Genomic DNA, 20,481 nt, shown 5'->3' with positions numbered 1-20,481 from the left:
GTGGTTTTTGCAAATTAGGTGAACCAACCTGTTCTTACATATCCTGGAGCATACAGGAAAGTTGCTTTGGAGCTCAAGGTGCAAGAATTTTTTTTTTTCCTTTCCTCTCCTTGTTTCTTCTCCTTTTCTTATTTCTTTTTTTTTTTTTTTGGGGGGGGGGGGGGGGGGCAGGGGCGGGGGAGCTGGTTCCACTCGGGAACTATATATGGGTGCATGATTAATTTATTTAATTGTTCATTTGCTTTGATGCAGATTCATCACCTGGCTGTTAATGCTCTTCTGAAAAGCAACCAGGTGAATGAAATGGAAGGAGGCGCCTTTTTTGGATTAGAACAGGATATGAATCCTGCATCACATACCTTGAGTGACATGAGTTTCTTTGATGAGGGCACCTCTTGTGCACCTGCGTTCCGTGTTCTCAAACAATTGATTCAGAGATGTCTAGTTGATGCAGTTACATCTGGAAATGTGTTTGCTGATGCAGTACTGCAACATTTATATCGATGGCTTTGCAGGTAGTCTCATTTAATTTACCCTTTCTTCTTACTTATCCCAAAAAGAAAAAAGATAAAAATCCTTTCTTCATATTGCAGTCCACAGTCAAAACTTCATGATCCATCCCTTCACCGCATGCTTCACAAGGTAAAAGCTTCAGATGCAAATTCTCAAGGATGCCGTGAGAAAATAGTTGTCGAAATACATACTGCTGTAAAATATTTCTTTAGTCAATCACCGAAACACATTTTCATTTGTCTCTGTATTTTCTTTCAAGGGTGTTATATTTTGTGTATGTGGTTAAATTCATGCTTCTTGTCATTGTTATTGTTTTAACAGTTCAATAATTTATAATGCGTGCAATTCTTAGAACAGAGAACAATATGACGACAATAGTTAAATGGTCTTCCAATAATTAGTAATTGGATTGAGATGTGAAAGTCTTCTACTTTTTCAATAGTCATGTTATATTTTATTTCTTTTGATTGTTACTATTTTGACAGGTCATGCAAAAAGTGTTTGCTCTATTGTTGGCAGAGTTTCGTAAGTTGGGTGCCACAATCATATTCGCCAATTTTTCAAAAATTATTATAGATACAGGAAAGTCAGATTTATTTGCAGCAAAAGCATACTGTGATAGTTTACTCAAAACACTACAAGCTAGGTTGGTATCTATCTCCAGATTTCACTGAGTTATCAATACAAGTATTTTGTTTATGTCCTCTCTAATCATTTTTTTTGTACAGAGACCTGTTTGAATGGATTGAACTTGAACCACTGCAGTTCTGGCACTCCTTGCTTTTTATGGATCAGGTTAGCACATTGCTTTTTCTCTTCTGGTATTGATATTTGCTGTTGTTTTGTTTTATTTGTACTTCCTCCATTTATTATACATTCCTGTTAGTCAAATTTTCTTTCCTTATTTCGGGCTTACCCTTAAAGTCTGGGAGGTTCTAAGGCATGTGCAACATTACACAAGGACAACGTTGTTCTGGTTCTCCACATAGACCCCCGTTAAGATATCTCTTAAGAGAAATTCAGAAATCCCTTTATTGAATCAAAATGTGGCAAATCAGGGCAAGAGCAATTTGAACTCTAATTCAAGCCAGGAACTGATAATACCAACAACGATTTCAATGTTCCCTTTCCCCCACAATCTTGGGGTTTTAGATTGGTTTCTCAAACTGTCGTTCACTATAATCCTGAGGCTATTCATACACTTAAGGTGTTCTAGTAAAAAGGTCCTATTTTTGTTCTGTTTCCTGCTAAATTTTTGTTCTTTTTCTTTTTTCGATGGTAGTACAACTTCGGTGGAATCCAGGCTAGAACCAATTCTGAACTAGAAAAAGGAAGCACACATGACGAATCCCAAGTGGATATAGTTTCAAGCTGGAATATTGCTGAAAACTTACCAAAAGCAACTCAGGTAGTCACTCAACTTTGGTATCTCTAATTTACACATGTATTAGGAGATGATCTCAGTAACAGACAGTTAATTCAAAAATTTGAACATAAGTTTCATGATCTCTACTATGTATTTATTAAATGCATGATCTTCTTTCTTCCATATTCCAACTAATTTTATCTTTTGAGGTGCTACACAGGATCACTTCATTTTGATTGTCTCTGAATTTATTTATATTCCTTGGAAATATGCACGAGATCAATCTGCAATTAGAGCATCTCTAATGGTTAGCAACTTGTGCACTCCATCGATAACTGCTGCTGCTGCTGAGACTTTTGAGTTGCAAGTGACAGAGTATCTCAGGGAGCAGGTATGAGAGGAGATTTGAGTTGCCAAAGTGTGTACAAGTTCTTTATTCTCTATTTTGCTCAGGTCCAATAATTGTATTATTTATGTGATGCAGATCAGTTCTTATTTTGCTGATAAACTGCTAAGAATTGTTCGTGATACTGCTCTTCATATGAAGGGAACAAGCAAGTCTATTTCTGACCAACAGATGAATCCACTTGTCAAGGATGTCCATATGGGGGATCCTCCACTCGAGTTCATTAAGCATGTCTGCGCTGTTCTGGCTCTTGACCAAAATGTCCAGCATGATATTCTGGTAAGTCATGCTTCAAATTAGCATCATTTATGCAATGAGTAATTGCAAATATATATCACGTTCTTACAACAATAATGTCATATTCTCTCTTATTCTTTGCGGGAAGAGCCTTAAATATTGATTCTTTTATTTTGCTTTATTTTATTTTATTCCCATCTCCCAGCCTATGTTCTCATTCCTCTACCCTTCTTAAAGGAAAAAAATAAATAAATTACCCTTTCTTGACAAGTAAATTGTGCAGAAAATCCTTGCAACTTACAAGCTAATAGATTAGAACCATACATTTAAAACTGGGGACTGATCACTAATGCACATTCTATACTCATCCTAGGTTCCTGATTTTGACATCCTTGGCATGCTTTAGTTTCTTGAGAATCATGGATTGTTGAGCCATATTATGTTTAATTTGATTATCTAACTCTAAATAGGGGCGTGCGCACACATCTCCGAAATTTGAAGGAGTTAGTCTTCTAAAGCAACTGCACATTGCAGCGAATGTTTCTGTCCTTGTTTTTTGGCCTAGAGAAGCTATACCTAAATTGACGACTGAATCTGGGCCATGGAAGTTCCATTAGATTTGCTTTTGCTCTGATATTCTTGTGCCTTCATGCAGATCATGAGGAAGAATCTTTTAAAATATGTGCGTGTGAGGGAATTTGCACCAGAAGCAGAGTTTCTTGATCAGTGTCTGTCATTCACTTTGCCAAATGTGATTTGCAGGTATGTAGGCAACAATATTATTTTTGGATTTGTGAACATATCTAGTATTTACAATAACACAAATATGACCCAAAAAACTAACTGATAGGAACTATCATGTGCATTTTGAGGATCTACTCCAATAGTATCCTCCTTGGCCCTTGCCATAAAATTGTCATTGAATCTATTGTGAAATCAGTTGCATTACAGCTAGAATATTGGGAAACTGGTTTTTGTGGGCTATAAATACTTTTCTTCACTGGCTTTAGCTAGTAATGCAAAGGGAATGGAGCAAAAGGGAAAAATCTCTCCAGAGTAGGTGCTAATTTTAGTTTGTTTTTGTGTGTTATACAGCTACTGTAATGACTGCAGAGACCTGGATTTGAGCCGTGACAGAGCTTTATTGGCTCAAGAGTGGCGCTGTGGTGTGCCACAATGCGGACAGCCCTACGACCGCGAAGTAATGGAGAATTCTCTTCTTCAGATTGTACGGCAAAGAGAACGGCTCTACCATCTGCAAGACCTGGTGTGCCTCAAGTGCAACCAGGTTAAAGCAGCGCACTTGGCCGAGCATTGTGCTTGTGCTGGCCCTTTTAGGTGCAAGGAAGACGTTTCTGAATTCCGCAACAAGATGCAGGTTTTCTTTAACATAGCTGTGCATCAGAAATTTCGACTACTCCAAGAATGTACTGCCTGGATTCTAGAAATCAAATAAATTGCAGATCACGTATTGGCCGTGTTTATCTCGGACCTCGCAGGGATGACACGGATGCGACTGGATTGACTGCATGACAGGCCATATGGCATGATCAATCGGTTCCAGGACGTTCCACAACATTCCAGTCATTCCTAGCCTTCTTTAGTGGATATTCTACGGTGCATACGGTCAGCCTTCTCTAGTGGATATTTTAATGATATCCAGTACGTTCTAGAACTATCGATTTAAGTGTCGTAATAGTGCTGACCGTATGTACTGTAGCAGTGTCGCCAAACTGCAAATGATATAGCTAATCCTGAAGGACGCTGGAGAATGGCGATCCTCTTAGTTGTGCAAAAGCCTTATACGTGATACTGGCAACTTAAACTAAAGCAGTCATTAGAAAATAGAAAACAGCCCCTGTAGTCTCCTATACCTCTCTTCCCTTGGTCAAAAGTTTATATATTATTTTTACCATTTCGTTTTTTTGTAATAAAAATATTGGGGATGTACGCAGTTACTGAACGGTCTCTGTATTTTGTTGTGTATATACTGAATGCATAATGATAATGGATTCGTGGCTTCGTTTTTCATGATTTTTAACATCAAGTGTTCGCTCTTAAACTATTTTATAATATAAGACTACATATAAGGTACTTAAATAAACATCTACGGTTGTCCTTCGAAAGAAACAGCTTGAGCAAATTGTACTGGGATGTGGTAAGCTCATGGGTTAGCAAAATAAAACAGGTGGTACAGTATTACTTTACTACATCCAAACTAACTTTTCCACGGGCAAGAATTTGCTTCCAGTTCCAATCCACAGCATCCGGTTAAAAAGGATGCAATTCAACGCAGAAGTGAAACAAGAGGGATAAAATAAAACTGAGCTCAAATCAAAACTTTTATACTCAAAACAACATTTGGACAACTTATAAGAATGTAACATGGGATTTAACTTATACCTATATTTGCCGCTATAGAAAGAATGCAGCAAAACTATTACAATATTTATGCATCCCGTTGAGTTCAATATGCTGCACCAGATTATTAGTGCACCCCAGCTCTTTAACATTCACCGTCACCAAGTAGCAGCTGTCCCACTAAGCATGGCGTTTCACCAAAAAGACCATCTTTTTTTGGTTGAATCTCCTGCTGGTTCATCTTTTTTTCTATTATCGATTCCATCCTTCAAAGCCTCCAACCTTCTCCTGCACACAGCTCAACATAAGGTGGCAGACAATAATCAGAGGCCATAAAAAGCACAAATCATTTGTGTCTAAGATTTTCTCATCTTTCAAAAAAAAAAAAAAAAAAAAATAAGAAGCTTCAAGCATAATTGCCCCACATTTTCTCCTCTTCCTCTCCTATCCCTCCAACTATTACCCATTGCCAGGGGTTGGGAGGGTTTTTGGAGGGGCCAACCCTCCCACCCCACTTCTCTCGTTCTCAATTTGGCTAAAGGGAAAAAAAAATCATATTTGAGTAATAAAGATCTATGGCCAAAAAAAGGAAAGGAATTACATAATAACTCCAACAGCAATTTCAAGACAAATTAACTCTTTATCTTATCCTTTATTTATTTCTTTTTAATTGTCCAAATTTTTCTGAATAGTAGCCTAGGTTGCTGGATACCTTTCCTTGAATGCAGTACTAATTTCCAGCAGGTATTGAACAAGATACGTGCATGCTAGACACACCAAATCTTGAACATGAAACAAAAAAATTAAAGAAAATGCCATCAACTCAATGTGAAGATTTCATTAAATCTGTAATAATAGTAATATAAATATCATTAAAATGCCATCTGACACAAAAATAGCATTAAATATAATTTCTTACAAGTATAGATACAATTCGGCACGTAACAATGATAATTTTTAACCTAAAAAAAGTAAACAGTTTTTGCCAAAGTTGTTATTGTTTTGTGCTAGGATGAGGGAACATCAGAGTTGTGACATCTGTTGGGGATGGGGAAGAGGAATAATTTTCTTGGAAAAGGAAAAGAATAGGAAAGGCAGTTTGATAGAGCACGAGAAAAAGAATGAACTTACTCATTGGATATTGTTTGAATTAGATTAGGCCTCAATTTTGTTCAGTCATTCACTAAAAACTTATTCTATTTGCATACTTTGTCTTGAACTAAAGTTATAAAAATTTATATTCATAAATCTTGTTGTGCTCACCCATAAACACGAAATTTATATTCATGTACAAGATGTATCCAGAAACAGAAATAATAAAAAAATGATCGATTAACTGGTATCTCTATGTTGGATTCATGGTCTTTTTCCCAATTCTTTTAGTTTTTTTTTTATTATATTCGTATGCATTGCTAAAAGGCGCAGAAAATTTTACTTTTTTTTGCCTATGCCCTTGTGCCATTCTTTTAATTTTCTTTTCTTTATCACCGAGTAAACTGATTGATTTGATCAATAGAAAACATCAGCAAAAGGCACATAACATTATGCAAATAAAACTTAGGGGCAGTAGGATGTTGAGTTAGATGCATCTATCAAATATTTTAAGATCTTCTCTTTTCTTTCCTTGCTTCTGGTTCTTTCCATGATCCTGACACTGCCAATAAGATATCAAATTCAAATATTTCTTAATTGAACCAGCAGCTTCTGAAATAACGGTCAATATGAATATAGCTCGGTAGCAAGGGTAAGGTTACTCCTTTGTAACTAGAAGCTCATAGGTTTGAATTGTAAATATAGCCTCTTTGCAAAGCAAGAGTAAGGCAGTGTAAGAAGACAAACCTCCCCACCCCTCACAAAACAGAAAGTCTCATGCACTGCGGTTATTCTTTTTATCTAGAATACAGAAAAGTTATAGAAATTACTTGGTGTCTGTGAAGCGACCATGCAAACTCCATCTTTGACGAAATCCTTCCATGCCTTCAATTCCACTGGCAAGAATTAAGCGCCTACAACATGATCAGAGTAATCACTGACTCCAGATCCAATCTCAAGTGGTACCGCAGTTAAAAAGAAAAGCAATAAGACAAAACAGAAAAGGCTTCTCAAATTTATTGGTTCTAGAGCGTAATATTTTAAAAATCCTCGTCCACCACCTCACACCTGATATGATTGCTTTTCTTTTCTTTTCTTTTCTTTTTTTTGGGGGGTGGGGGGGTGGGGGGGTTGTATTTGAGAGAATAGCCAAAAATGACTCACCATTTGCATATAACTTTATCCAAGTAATAATTTGATTTGCAAACAATTTATTATGTCATAAAAGATGGTATATCCTTCATATCCTACTAGAGGTACCTAGCAGCATATGGAACATGGAATTTTTAGTTTATACATCTAGCAATACTAATTCTATTTGGCAATAGCTGGGACATTTCTGTATCCATAAGATGTCTTTCGTTTGCATAACCAGGGAACATAAGATTGTGTTAGGCATCCAACACCATGGAACCTCTTGTAACCAACTTTAACATGAACTGTACTGCTATTACTTATGAACATGAACTGTTGTATTCTTGATCAATAAAGGCCTTTTTTTTATACCACAACTAAACAGCGTTCACAAGTCATCTACACTTCAAACGAGAAGAGCCCATTATTTTTTGCTTCCTTGAGAATACTAAATACCTCTCCAACGTTGATGCTTCTGATTCTAGCTGAGCAGCTCTTTCTTTTGCTTCATCTAAAGGCATGGATAACCCCAATTTGCGCTCACTATCTTGAAGCCGTTGCCTTAGTTGTTTATCCTAGAGTAAGTTGAACAATGTCGAATAGGAAGATGATAGAAATGCAAAGGGATAGAGGATCTCCATTTATAATATATTGAATTGTGACTAAAAAGATAAATCACTTACTATCTTACCCTTTTCTCTGCACACTGCCTGTATACAGCAATCTCATCCTGACAAAATGGTTCAATATCATTGATCTGCAAGCCTATAACATAGAGAGAAAAAGAGGCAAGTACTGTTATTATCATTACCCCTGAAAGCAAAAACTTTGATGAAGAAAACCAAGAATAATAAGAAGTAAAGTGAGAAAGGAAGGACTTACACAAAAATAAATTTCTCAATAATCCATCACATAAATCAACGCCTTCCAATACATGAGAAGCAATTTCTGGAGGAATGACAGGTGATGGTGGCCCCATCATAAGATCATCACCAACCAAAATAGTTTCCTCCATAGTTGGTTGTGAATCAACTGATGCCCATGAAAGGGAAAAAATAAATACGGTTGGGAAAAAATAAAGAAGTATGGTTCTTCCTAGTTCTATTAGTTCAAAGATCCTACAACATACTTGTCAGAATTTCAATATGCATTGAATGATCAGAAGCCTAGGATATATTAGGAATAAGCTTGTAGGCACAGGTTAAGCTAGATAGACATTAGCCAAAAAAAATGTTGTCTTAAAAACTGCAAAGAAAGTAAATCAGACATTTTGACACCAAATCCTACCAACCTAATAATTAAGGGACACAATGGCACTAGAGGTCTTAAAATATCAAATCATCACATAGCATGTTTTAAACCCACCTTTATTGTTATTAAGGAAGCATAAGTCAGTACACATGTGATTTTACACACCCTTGGGTCCATCAAGAGGGCTACCAATTTTCTTTGTCATACGATACACAGAGGCCAGAGCACTTGAACACTAACATATAAAGCCTTAATACCACTAAATGAGGTCAGCTATATGAATTCTAGTTCGCTAATCATTTCTATGTAAAAACTTATCTTTTGTAAGGTCCTTATAAGTCTTATCATACCTAAGACTCTAAGAGTCTCTCACCAAGTTTTTTTTAATCTTTCTTTGCCTCGTTTGCCTAAGACTTGTTTCATTCCATCCAACACAAAACGCATGCCAAAAGTAAAATAATATTACTTAAAATCTTGAACTTCAATGGACCACGACCATTCTATTCTTTGACAGGTGACATTGCAAGAATCCAGTGCAACGGTTTTCTCTTCAAGCCTCTCTACCACAAGTTTCTGATTCTACATTCCTCTTGTGGTCCATGGCATTGCTTGGAGCAAGTCTTACTCAGAAAGGATGAGAAGCTTCTATATATTGAGAAATCCATCCAAATTTCTAATTAGTTCAACTATAATTAATCCCTTGTAGTTTTTACCAGTAAAAGAATAAAAACAATTGTTTGCTTTGGGACAGCAACTCTTTGTTACCATCAACTACCAAACTAACCCATGCAAAATAGAAATCATTCACCCATAACTGAATTATCCACCACTTCAACTTTGTGAATAGGGCTTTCAGAGAATGATTTTGGTTAGCATTTGTGAATTCCTCTCTCCAGAATTGTGATCACTGGACATCAAATACCATTGAAGCTTTCTTTCTTTCCATTAAAGAGGAAGCAAGTAATTGAATGTTTATAGTCAATGAAAATGTGCTGGGCATATAAACATGTAAATACGTTATACATAAGCATTTGTCTAATAGGCAATGAATTTACGTAGGTTTCGCATACCATCCATGATTGCTCTCTGTTTATCTGACTGATTGTCCCAATATGTAATCCAGTTATTGATTGAGGGTTAAACCTGAAATGTGGAAACCAGGAACCTCTATTAAATAGTAGAATTCTAATAACTAATCAACGAATCATAGAAATGCATATACATATAAATAAATGGATTAAGTAAAAATCAGAAATCTGGGAACAAAATGAGCTTAGCGAACAGGAAATCAGAAACCGTTAACCCTCAGGACTTTAATCAACAAGAAATCAACACTGAACAGGCCATTAAGCGGAATGGAGATTAGGAAAAACCCTAACCCAATAGCCCGCCTGGTTACAAAAACCCAATCATAAATAGGATAGGAATGCCCTAGCCAGAACGGTGGCGGCTGGAAGGAGGGTCTGCTACCGCGGCGACAAGCAGAGGAGAGAGAGAGAGGAGGGAGAAAGGGTTTTATGGGGATTGGGGTGACACGTGTCAGCTTTGATTGACAGTTAATGCACAGCCCATATCAGCATCATGTATATTTTCCATTTGAGACACGTACATAATCGTTAATCTCAACTAACGGTGAGCTAACGAACAAGGGATGATAAATAATTTAAAAAAATAAATAAATAACGAATAATAATATTTTAAAATTTAAATAGTAATAGAATGAAAGTTCATTTAATATTGGTGTAATTGAGTTGAAATAGAATTTGACTTCTGGAAGCAAGGGTGAGAAATGACCCCTTTTTTAATGAATAAATGAGAACCCAATTGCATAAAATGGCCCAACCTGATTGAACCCAATCAATTGTTAAAGCCCCAAGTAAAGTTAACCCGGCTGATCTTTAAACAACAACAGAAGCATCTTGGGCTCCGATTGAAGCCCGAACCGAACCAAATCAAACGATACCAATCCTCCCGATACAAAATTGGATTTTTTTTTTTAAAATAATATAATTTGTAAATGCAATTAAAAAATACTATATAACTTTCGAACTAATTAACAAACTATTTTAGAGGTACAATTACTTCGCTATCATTGTTACTGAAAATACAATGGTTTTAAAAAATTTGTTAAATTTAGAAATCAGTAACATTAAGTTTTCAATAGACATCATTTGAGTCTAAAATTTAATTCATTCTTAAATTGAAATCTAATTTAGCATAATTTTTGTATTAAAATTAACCCAAACCTTATCTTCTAAAAGCAAAAACTTACACCAACTATAAAGTAGGCCAATTACTAAGTTAACATGAATAGTTGTATAATTTTAATTAGAGTTAGGAATGTAGGATTCAATGTATTCGATTTAATTTGATTGATTAATTTTGTATTACTTGGATTTTTTTTAAGGTAGCTCATTCCTGATTTAGTAAATTTTTAAATTAATTTTATAGTTATATCCTTTCTAAGTACTTGTTTTAATTAGAGGGATTTTAAATAGGGTTAATTAATTAAGAACGCATTTTATATGCACTTGATCTTGATTTTTACTTTTGTCTTTTTATGAAACCTATTCAATGCATACAATTTAATAGTCACTTCATTTATATGTAGATAATTTATAGGATAAGTTACTCTCAGCATCCTAATAATTTAACAAAAAATTAATTTTAAAATCTGTTGGCTTATCAAAAATGACAAAGATCACTTTTAATTTAGTAGATTCATTTCACTTTCCTCTTAACTATCAAATAAAGACGATCAAATTTTTTAGGATATCCAAAATACCTTCACAACCTTCTATGTCTCTTGCTTCCACGTTGGAACCCAACCAATGCTTGGTTGGCTTCCCTTTTTCTGAGAAGGAGAAAAAATGATGGGGAAAGGTGGATGGGAGCAAGAGAAGAAGAAGACATGGGTTCAAAAGAAGAAATAAGGAAGCAAAAGATGACGACGCAATGGCTATAACTTCATCAATTTGAGATGGTGGTAGAGTTGCATTACCCATGAGGTCAAACTCCATTGGAGATGGTATTGTTGGGGGAGGGGGGTAAAATAGTACTTTTATTCACTATTTCTAATAGAAAAAGTTGTTTCTCTCTCTCTCTCTCTCCTTTTTTTTTCTAAAGTTCAGGGGAGGGATAATTTGTAGCCCGACATGGGCTAGGAGGGTTGGGTCCAGAACCATAGCTGAGATTTTGGGGACCTGGTCGAAATGTAAAAATGGGCCCCTAAATTGTAATGTACATTTAAATTTTATTTTTTTTATAATAAAATATCAAAAAATAAATAAATATTCATATCATATCAAAAAATAAAATAAAAAATTTAACAATTTTAGCATGGACAATTCAAATATTCAATCACAATTAACACATCTCAGCCACAGCAATTCCTAACTAAAAGAAGTAGTCAAATAACAATTAGCAAAAAACCTAAAGTCATAATTCCTAAACTTATTATAGGTGTTAAATTAGCCAAAATAAAATAGAAATACACATTAAATAGAACATAATCAAATAAATTAACTTACCTCTAGTCTGTTGGTCTCTAGAGTATGAAGGGATGCCTACTGGCCAGTGGCCACTGCCTGCCTGCCAAGAACAAGAACACAACACCAACGATTGAACCAAAAGATTTTTTTGTCACTGGTATTGAATTTGAAACCGAACAGAACACAACACTAAAGATTCAACCAAACCTCAAAAGATTGAACCAAAGTGTCCCAATGGCAATGCAGAAAGGCGAACGACCCAGTCACCCAGCGAGAGCAAGAGTTAGAGAGCCAGATCTAGTAGCCACAGATGCGACCTCCCTAGCTACCGACCGAGAGGCGAGGGCGAGGGCGAGCCGCGAGCGAGCAAGCCAGAGGCGAGGGCGAGGCAACAAGCGAGAGGCTAGAGCGAGGGCGAGGGCGATCCGCGAGCGAGGGCGGCGAGAGAGCGATAGCGAGAGTGAGAGAGCCAGAGAGGGAGAAGGGTTTGCAGAAGGCGCTGAGTGGGGGTGGGCTTGGAAAAATTTTATGGGCCCCCAAAAATGACAATTTATGGGCCTAAGACAACCGCCTCTTGGGCCTCTCTATAGATCCGGCCCTAGTTGGATCTCACTCTCGTGAGGCCTACTACATCAGGCAATACGCGAGCACCATAAGAATTTTGAGTTTCATGGTATCACAAGCAATTTATAAATGAGAAATGAAATATGCTATAAAATTTTAAAATAATATTATTGATATATTTTTGTGTACACCTTGAACTACACAAAGGTGTACTAATGACAAAAATATCCCTCATGAGACGCGTGAAGTACATGGAGACGAAGGATATTTTGATCATAATACCCCTTTGTATAGCCTAAAATATACAAAAATAATATACATCTAACATGATTCAAAATTTTATACATTCGGCCAAACACATTTCTTTGACGTAAAGCATCCATAGATGGCATCACAGGCTGCAATGAATTGAATCAAGACTTGTATTTCTTGTTTACACAATGGCAAGACTCACCATGCTAAACTAGAGATTGCGAGCATCCCACCTAGGACAATGGAAAATCTACTCAGAATGGAAGCGCAAAACCCTGTCTAACTTGAAGGAATTACCAAGTTTGCAAACGAAGATACAAAATTTCGTGTTCATGTAGTTGGAGATGAATCTACATTCCGCGCATAAGATCACAGTTTGTTAATTGAACAGCCCATCATTCCTTATAGAGTGTGATCTGATGACTACAAAATTTAGTTTACTTGTATACACATTGCTTTACATACAATTTTCTTTTACAGAGACGACAAATGTGTCCAAAAATATAACTGACAACGGTGCAGTGATGCTGAATAGCCATGCAAGTACCGGCCTCAGAATCTCAGATCCTTCTATACTCGTCTCCACAGTCCCCGATTACTCCCATTAGATCTTTCCCCTTCTTCTGTACTTCTTGGATGCTGCTTACATCCTCTTCATCAAGGACAAGTGAAAACACAGCATTAGCGTCTTTGATATGTTCTGATAGGCCAAGCCGAACGCCTACCATTGATCCGGCCACCGCTTGCTGCAATGCCCACAAATCATCAATTAAAAAATTAGAGAAAATAACAGAGTATAAATCCTTAATTTCACTATGTGGCTTGGCTACATAAATCTAGCTCACCAATCATTTCTAGGTTCTAGCTATGAAACCAAAGATTATTTCTTCCTTTTTTTTTTTTTTTGAATAACTGACCGTTAAATTAAGCAACACGAGTTTACCTGATCAAGAATGTACTTCACAGCAACTGTTGGGATAGAAACCCCGTGTTTGGAAGCTACCTTTTTTAGGACTTGCAGCAAATTCTGGAAGAGACTCCATCCTCCCCAAGCATCAACCATCTACCATACATAAGAGTCCATTTCCGATACATATCAATGGTAAATAAAAAGATCAAAAATTCACATTTCTATCTCTCTATAATAGGCTGCCAATTGTTAAGATGTATTCTGATTCACAAATACAATAAATGTATTTCAGTTAATTATCTTAAAGGAGCAAACCATGACTTGGGCTTCTCTTTTATTTCTTGAAAATAATTGCTTTAAGCATTTAACCTTACAACGCCATTTTGTTTTCAAGTTTGAACACATAATAGAGCCTTGCATAAGTATATACTCAAAGTTGACATCGTGATTTCTTTTCGATCTGTGTATATCACATATAATTCCTCATTTACAAAATAAAATAATTTCCTGCCCACGAATCAGAGGTCACATTAGTGTTTAGGATTACATACCCTTTTGTACTTCTGGAGGGATGGAGTGTTTAGAGGAGGACCAGCAAAAGGAATGGCTAAGTTGGTGTCAAGGAACTTCTCTGATAACAATCCACCCATCACTGTCCCATATCTGTGCATATTAGATCAGAAATAATATAATTGTCTTGAGATCCGTTCAAGTCAACTTTGATTAAGCAAAAATGTAAAGCCTGCCAGAGAATGTAAAATGAACCCCCGATTTGGACACAAAATGCAGGCATCTTTGAGGATTCATACTTTATTGTTTACTTTTTCAAAGGATGGATTAGTCCAGGGAACATAAATGTACACAATATCTTGAAAATCAAACAGCAAACAGTAAATTGTCTAAAATGAGACAGAAATTAGACGAACTTTAGGTTGAGAGAGAGTGAGAGAGAGACGGACGTTATAAGTTTTACTCCTGTAAGCTTACACAGCTCTGCCATCTTTTGTTGAGGGCGCATGTCAACAATGGAATGTTGCACCTATAGAAACCGAATGTAACTAATGACTCAGTAACTCAAAACTTTATATGCAGAAGTAAGAAAAATTATTATGATGAATAAATGTTGTTCCTACCTGATTACTAACAACTGGAATACCATTTTCCAGAATTATTTGCAACCTTTCTGTGTCAAAGTTAGTCAAAGCAACAGTCTTGATCTTACCTGCATGTCCACAATGAAATAATCCAGTCTAGTGAAGAATATTGGGTTTGCATGCATTGATTGAAATGCAAATTATAAAACTGACCTTCTTCTTTCAGATCTGTAAGGTGCTTGAGTGCATCAAGATAGCCAGGATTAGAGTAATCCCACCTGTTTCAAGTACAAATCATGAAAGAGCAAGGACAACAAACTACAAATAATGGGATATTTAATGGTGAATATCATCAATCCTAGATAAGGACTCAGTTGACAAAGCACTTCTCACAGCAAGTAAAGCATTGGCTCAAGGTTTTTTGCCTAAGCTGGATTAGTTATTTGTCATTTTAAGTTCAATTTGTGAAATCATCAGGTTTTATAATGAGGAAAGCAAGAAAAGGCCACTTTCTCTCTAGAATACCCTTAGGGTTTCTAGGGAAGTGGAGCCTTCTTTCTAGTGCCACCAGCAGCCCATCCGGGATGCAACCGGTGAACAGTGTTCAGTGTCTTTCCACTCCCTCCTCCCTGTCTCGATTACCTGGCCTGATGCTACGTCAGCCTCCTCTCCTTCCTCCAGCCTTCCCTGTTTCTTCTGACTTTTGTGGCCTTTTTTTATGTGAAAAAGGATGCCCAAGGCTACTTGAGGTCATTTAATGCTCAGTTGGCAGTGATTCAGGGACCAAGAGAATGCCAAGGCTATGTGCTTTGGGCCATTGACCTTGGGATCTAGCAGGGTATGGGGATTTCTTGAAGGCGGCGTAATGGCTCGTGTTGTCAGTGGTCAGGTTGTATAAGGTGATCCCTGTTTCTCTTTTGGTTGGTTTTTGGTGCTTCGGGACCATCTATTAAGGCATCTTTGATGGCTACCTTGGTTTGCTCAGGGTCCCTGGCTCCAGCAACCTTGGTTTGTGAAGGCATCTTTGATGACTACCTTGGTTTGCTAAGGGTCCCTGGCTCCGGAAACCTTGGTTTGTTAAGGCATCTTCGATGACTACCTTGGTTTGCTAAGGGTCCCTGGCTCAGGTGGAGGTGTAGCTTCAGCGAGATGTCTTGCAAAATTGGGATTATGCTGTGAGGGGTCTGCCATGTTATTGCTTGGAGTTGTGTTTTGTTCTTATGTAGTATTTGTGTTCATTGATACGTGGTTGTGGTTGTGTGTTTGTTTCTCATTTTGGTTTTGTTTTCAGGTTGTTTGCAGTGGCTAGGCATGGTTTGTTTCCTGTTCCTGGAGTTTAGTTTGAACCTGGTTGATCCAGTGCATGCCCCCTTGTTTGGGGATTGTATCTGTTTCTTCCATTGTCGCAGTTTGAGCTCTTTCAATAGCCAAAAATCAAAAAATATGTGGAAAGCAAAAGGGCTATTAGTTGTGGAAAACAACCCCAGATTTACAGAAAATGGAAAATAAACTGTTTCAAATACAAAAAATTCTAAATAGAAAATTGAGTTTTGAAAAACGATGTTGTCCAAAATTGTATTGAACTTGGAAAACTCCTAAAATGAGTTCCAAATTTTCCTTACTAATTTAGAGATTTAGAAAACGCATTCTCCATGAAATTTTTGCCAAATCTCCATCTTCTCTAACACAAGTTCTACAAGTTTCCCAAAATCTCTCTATTTTTTTGAACATATGTTCCAATCTTTTAAATTGGAATTTGGTTCTCTATTCCAGTATTTGAACATGTTTTTCAAATTTTCTACGGAAAATGAAAATTAGAGATTTTATATACAATTGGATATAGAAAACTGAAAATCATCATCCACAACTAAACACCCCCCAAGAGGCTCATTCTTGATTAGGTTGACATGGTGATCCATCTCATTATATAAAAATCCTCAGAAAACAAGAGAACTGGTTGAATTCCTTGAATAAAGTAAACCTAATCAAAATTTGGAATGAACTACAAGGTAAAACTTACTCTTACCTGGTATTAACTACCAAGGCCAAACTTGATGAAAAGCCAATTATATTGACTAATGTTGAGAGAGTGATGGTACAAGAAACTTAAATTTGGTGAAAAACAATATTCATAACTAGTCACTTATATTTAACAAATTCATTATAAACATAAAGAACAACTTCCTTCTATGGTGTATTTATTAAGCAGACATAACTGACACCAAAGTACATGATTATTACATCAATATAACATTAATATGCTCAAAACATTTTTTTTTCCTTCTCTTTCCCTCTTGCATTTGTCTTTCATGGCAAATATACACACTTTCAATCAGTTTACACCTTGAACCTTATCCAAACTGGGCTTTGAGATTACATGCATTTTATTATTGTTGCCGAACAATTATGGTACCTAGCAGCTATAAGCATTAAATTTAGCAGACACCAAGAGCAAGAAGAAAGTGAGTACCAGTGGAACTGAAGCATGTCCAAGGATGCTACGTCCATTCTCTTTCGTGACACATTGATGTTCTCACGGACATAGCTACCTGTCATCTTAACTGGTGGTGGTACCCATTTAGTAAGACTGCAGCACAAAATATGATGGGTAAGACTAACAAAATAAAGAATTCAACAGATACAGTGACCATTACAATGTCTTTATTCTCTACCCTAATAACGGTGTTAGAATAGAGAAGAGGTTACCACTAAGCACATAAAACAGGAATATGAGTAAGCCAATAAATTGCCTCTTCAGCATCAAAATAAGCACAGCTCTAACTCACCCTTTAACAGTCTCCAGGAACTCTGGTGGACGCTCTCGACGGACACGATTAATGAAGATGCCATAAAGATCTTCTGCAGGTCCATCTGCGAAATCAACATATTAACATGATCCACCATAAAATAGCCAAACCAAAGACTCTTTATTTTCTGAGTAGCCAAAGACTCTTATGTACAACATTATTCAGTAAAGTACCATTTTGCATCCAAATGGATTACCCAACTATCTAGTGGTAAAGGTCTAAAAGTAGCTTGGGGAAGAATGAGAAGACAAAACTTAGATTTATGATTTCAGATGGGGAGGGTAAAATCTTTCATCCCAAGACAAGCTAATGCAACCAAGGTTTAAAAAAAAAAAATCAGAGGTAAAAAATAGTGGCATCAGGATGGTGGGGAAAAAAGGGCAAAAAATCAACACTGTTAAAAAATAAAATGAAATAACGAAAACTTCACATATATACAAGAATAACATATTTATTGTGGCAAGAAAATAAGAAAACAATAATTTTCCAGGATATAACATGTTTGCTATCACGGTTACAATGAAGAACAAACACACACACTCCAAAATTGTAGGCATCGCAGGCACCTAGTTCTTCAGTCTCTTTTACATCAACTACTCCTCTGATTAAATAAGGGATGAAGGAGTCTAAGGACCACTTGGAAAACCTGGTAGCATATCCTACGTTCAGGTCAAAATCAACAACTTCAGATATTGTTAGAAAGTTGGAGCTGCAACTTAGTGATCCAGTTTGGAGCATTTGGGATACAAATTTTACAACTGTACTCTTCAAAAGCACTTCAAAAAATTCTAATAGAAATGTGCTATGCAATGCTCAGGATATAAAAATGTTTTGCTTTTTGAGATATTGACTAGAAAAAGGGCACTGGAAGAGGGATCCCATTCAAATTTAGTAGAATTATGAAACAATAATCAGTTTATATTTTCTCATACCGATCAAGTCATGAACTGCAAAGAGACAATAACGTGGATTTCCAAATGAGAAGCCATATCATAGTCATACTAATCCCCCCTGAAAATATTGAAGGTTCTGGAGTGGCTAGTGGCCGCTCATAGTGAATTGATGCATTCAGAATAGTGGAACTGAATTCCTAATGAGACCATGAAGTGCAGTCCTTTACATTTAACCCTAACCAATACAAAATACAATCACCTAAAACTTTATCCTTTCTGTTAAAACCCATTGGGCATGTTCCATATATAGCTTTATCCAGTGAACACTAAGTCTCTCCACCCCTTTCAACATTCCACTTTCGGTCTGGCAAAATTGTAAGTGGGAAGAACCTGAGCTGGGCAGCATTCAAAGCATAATGCAAGGTGTCTTTACATCTTCTTTTGATAAACTGTACAACTCCACTAATAACAATTATTCTCTCATTCAATCAGCAACTGCTTCCTGTAGTGTAATGCCGTAATGGAATGATCACCACACTTAACAACGGGCTCTGTTGTACAATCACAACATCCTATGCCATATATTTTAATGAAACAAAGCTCCATAATCAGCTCAACTCAGAAAGTCTCTCCTCAAATATTAGACTAGAAGTTGCCTCCATATCCTAAATTATATTTCAGCTAAAATATATTCTCATATACTTGTAAATGCACCTTTCTCGTTTGAGTACCACTCTTCAGTTGAAGGTTAATCCTAAAAAACAGGTTAAAGAACTCAGCCATTACTAGATTATGTAGGGAGAGAGGGAATAGGATGAAGTTAATTAGTTGTGTTATCAAGCAAACAGGAAAAGATGAATCATAGAGATGTCCATTGATTAAAAGAATTTTATCCTATCCGCTACTATGCCTCTGGTCTCTGTCCCGCACCTTCATTGCAATTCAGGATATTTAGCAGAAGGTCCTATTATTCTCTAGGGTTGGCACTTTCTACATTTTCCTGCCAATCTCAGTTGCCTTTTCTACTCACTATTCCTAGCATTATTTGGATTCCTTTAATCAATTACACACAGAGAGAGAGAGAGAGAGAGAGAGAGAGAGAGAGAGAGAGGTGTTAGGTCGGTTTACAGTGGTCGGCCATGTCGAAGGTGGAGAGGCCGGCGTCGGCGTACCGGAGCATGGCCTCGACGGCGTCGTCTCGATCAATTCTGCCCCATCCGCCACTAGTCTGCCACATGCCATTCAAAACTCGGCAGATCTCCAGCGAATCGTCGCCGTTCCTAACCGTGACCTGTCGGTTATCGCCGACCGCCACCTTGCAGCGAATCGGTCCGGCCGCTAGTCTCCGGCTCTGGGGACCGGTCCAAGGTTTGGTTTTGGCGTGGTTGAGAATGGAGAAGCCATGGTTTACAGTGGCTGCCATAGTCGACGCAGGCTCATGAACAGAGCGATCAGATAAGGCTATCACGCCTCTTTAACCAATATTTTCAGTTAGCGGGTTTGGACCCGATTCCGATTTGATTTTCCACTTAATGGGTCTTTTTCTAATTACGCTAATTACATCGAATATATTCCTTAATATCTTTGATATATTAAAAATAATATTTTTTTTGTTCTTAATATTGTAAGTTTTCTGTCATTTTCTAGTTCACAGTTAAAAAATAATCTTAACTTTTTTAAAATTTTCAAAATATTATTTACTGCTCTTTTTTTCTCAATAATTATAAACAATTGAAAAAATATATATATCTACTAATTAACCAACCAACCCATAAATCATCAAAATCTCATTAGCGATGAATCTTTCAAAACTCACACTCATAGTGTTTTAGGTTTCAAATTTTATAAAAACTCTCGCCTTGTCATTAATCAAGAAATAATATTGAACTCGATTGTGGAATGGAGAAAAAAAAAAAAAAAAAAACATAGTGAGTAAGATAAAAATTTGAAAAGAAAATTAAAACGATTTAATTATGTAATTAATTAACAATAGGAGTCTTAATTAGTATCATTTTTGATAGGTTAAGGGTATTTTTATTATTTTTTATCAAATCTCATGAGTGGTTTGTGTTATTTATCTATTTAATTATATATTCAATTATTTGGATCT

At 36.5% G+C, this 20,481-nt stretch overlaps 3 protein-coding genes across 8 annotated transcripts in view; 1 reads left to right on the top strand and 2 right to left on the bottom strand.

Moving 5' to 3' along the window:
• LOC127800417 (DNA polymerase epsilon catalytic subunit A-like) overlaps window positions 1–4,554 on the top strand; it is a 68,456-nt gene extending 63,902 nt beyond the window's left edge. For all 4 annotated transcript variants that reach the window (XM_052335020.1, XM_052335011.1, XM_052335028.1 and 1 more), the window contains 10 exons: window positions 19–78; window positions 253–515; window positions 594–642; window positions 999–1,159; window positions 1,242–1,308; window positions 1,796–1,921; window positions 2,100–2,270; window positions 2,364–2,564; window positions 3,178–3,284; window positions 3,618–4,554. In XM_052335020.1, the coding sequence (XP_052190980.1) occupies window positions 19–78; window positions 253–515; window positions 594–642; window positions 999–1,159; window positions 1,242–1,308; window positions 1,796–1,921; window positions 2,100–2,270; window positions 2,364–2,564; window positions 3,178–3,284; window positions 3,618–3,978 (1,566 nt within the window). In that variant the 3' untranslated portion in view covers window positions 3,979–4,554. The remainder of the gene's footprint in view (window positions 1–18; window positions 79–252; window positions 516–593; window positions 643–998; window positions 1,160–1,241; window positions 1,309–1,795; window positions 1,922–2,099; window positions 2,271–2,363; window positions 2,565–3,177; window positions 3,285–3,617) is intronic.
• Window positions 4,555–4,835: 281 nt separating this feature from the next.
• On the bottom strand, window positions 4,836–12,335 carry LOC127800437 (uncharacterized). 3 transcript variants are annotated; one of them, XM_052335050.1, is made up of 8 exons: window positions 12,059–12,335; window positions 11,891–11,951; window positions 9,431–9,503; window positions 7,992–8,141; window positions 7,801–7,874; window positions 7,566–7,684; window positions 6,806–6,889; window positions 4,836–5,171 (listed from the first exon to the last, which is right to left on the bottom strand). In XM_052335050.1, the coding sequence occupies exons 3-8, from the start codon at window positions 9,435–9,437 to the stop codon at window positions 5,078–5,080; spliced, it is 528 nt and encodes a 175-aa protein (XP_052191010.1). In that variant the 5' UTR covers window positions 9,438–9,503; window positions 11,891–11,951; window positions 12,059–12,335; the 3' UTR covers window positions 4,836–5,077. The 3 variants fall into 3 exon arrangements, with proteins under 3 accessions (XP_052191010.1, XP_052191018.1, XP_052191023.1); XM_052335058.1 differs by lacking the exons at window positions 11,891–11,951; window positions 12,059–12,335 and adding an exon at window positions 9,740–9,907; XM_052335063.1 differs by lacking the exons at window positions 11,891–11,951; window positions 12,059–12,335 and adding an exon at window positions 9,657–9,679.
• A 594-nt stretch (window positions 12,336–12,929) lies between these two features.
• LOC127790089 (flagellar radial spoke protein 5) lies at window positions 12,930–19,864 on the bottom strand. Its single transcript, XM_052319375.1, has 9 exons — window positions 19,500–19,864; window positions 17,458–17,542; window positions 17,142–17,258; window positions 14,885–14,949; window positions 14,711–14,799; window positions 14,537–14,616; window positions 14,129–14,240; window positions 13,611–13,730; window positions 12,930–13,413 (listed from the first exon to the last, which is right to left on the bottom strand). Exons 1-9 carry the CDS (start codon window positions 19,792–19,794, stop codon window positions 13,228–13,230), a joined length of 1,149 nt encoding a protein of 382 aa, XP_052175335.1. The 5' UTR covers window positions 19,795–19,864; the 3' UTR covers window positions 12,930–13,227.
• Between the last annotated feature and the right edge of the window lie 617 nt (window positions 19,865–20,481).

The sequence above is a fragment of the Diospyros lotus genome, chromosome 1 (genome assembly GCF_014633365.1).
Source record: "Diospyros lotus cultivar Yz01 chromosome 1, ASM1463336v1, whole genome shotgun sequence".
Taxonomy (NCBI): domain Eukaryota; kingdom Viridiplantae; phylum Streptophyta; class Magnoliopsida; order Ericales; family Ebenaceae; genus Diospyros; species Diospyros lotus.
This window is presented reverse-complemented; position numbering and strand designations above follow the sequence as displayed.

What these genes read in the sequence shown, in the direction of transcription:
- LOC127800437 (XM_052335050.1), bottom strand. An exon ending in ATTGAGAAATTTATTTTTGT is followed by an intron (nt 7,875 to 7,991) that starts GTAAGTCCTTCC and finishes TCTATGTTATAG; the next exon opens with GCTTGCAGATCAATGATATT. An exon ending in GGCAGTGTGCAGAGAAAAGG is followed by an intron (nt 7,685 to 7,800) that starts GTAAGATAGTAA and finishes AACTTACTCTAG; the next exon opens with GATAAACAACTAAGGCAACG.
- LOC127790089 (XM_052319375.1), bottom strand. Translation starts at nt 19,794, where the DNA reads ATGGCAGCCACTGTAAACCATGGCTTCTCCATTCTCAACCACGCCAAA. An exon ending in GACATGCTTCAGTTCCACTG is followed by an intron (nt 14,950 to 17,141) that starts GTACTCACTTTC and finishes TACTTGAAACAG; the next exon opens with GTGGGATTACTCTAATCCTG. An exon ending in CCCTCCAGAAGTACAAAAGG is followed by an intron (nt 13,731 to 14,128) that starts GTATGTAATCCT and finishes TATGTATGGTAG; the next exon opens with ATGGTTGATGCTTGGGGAGG.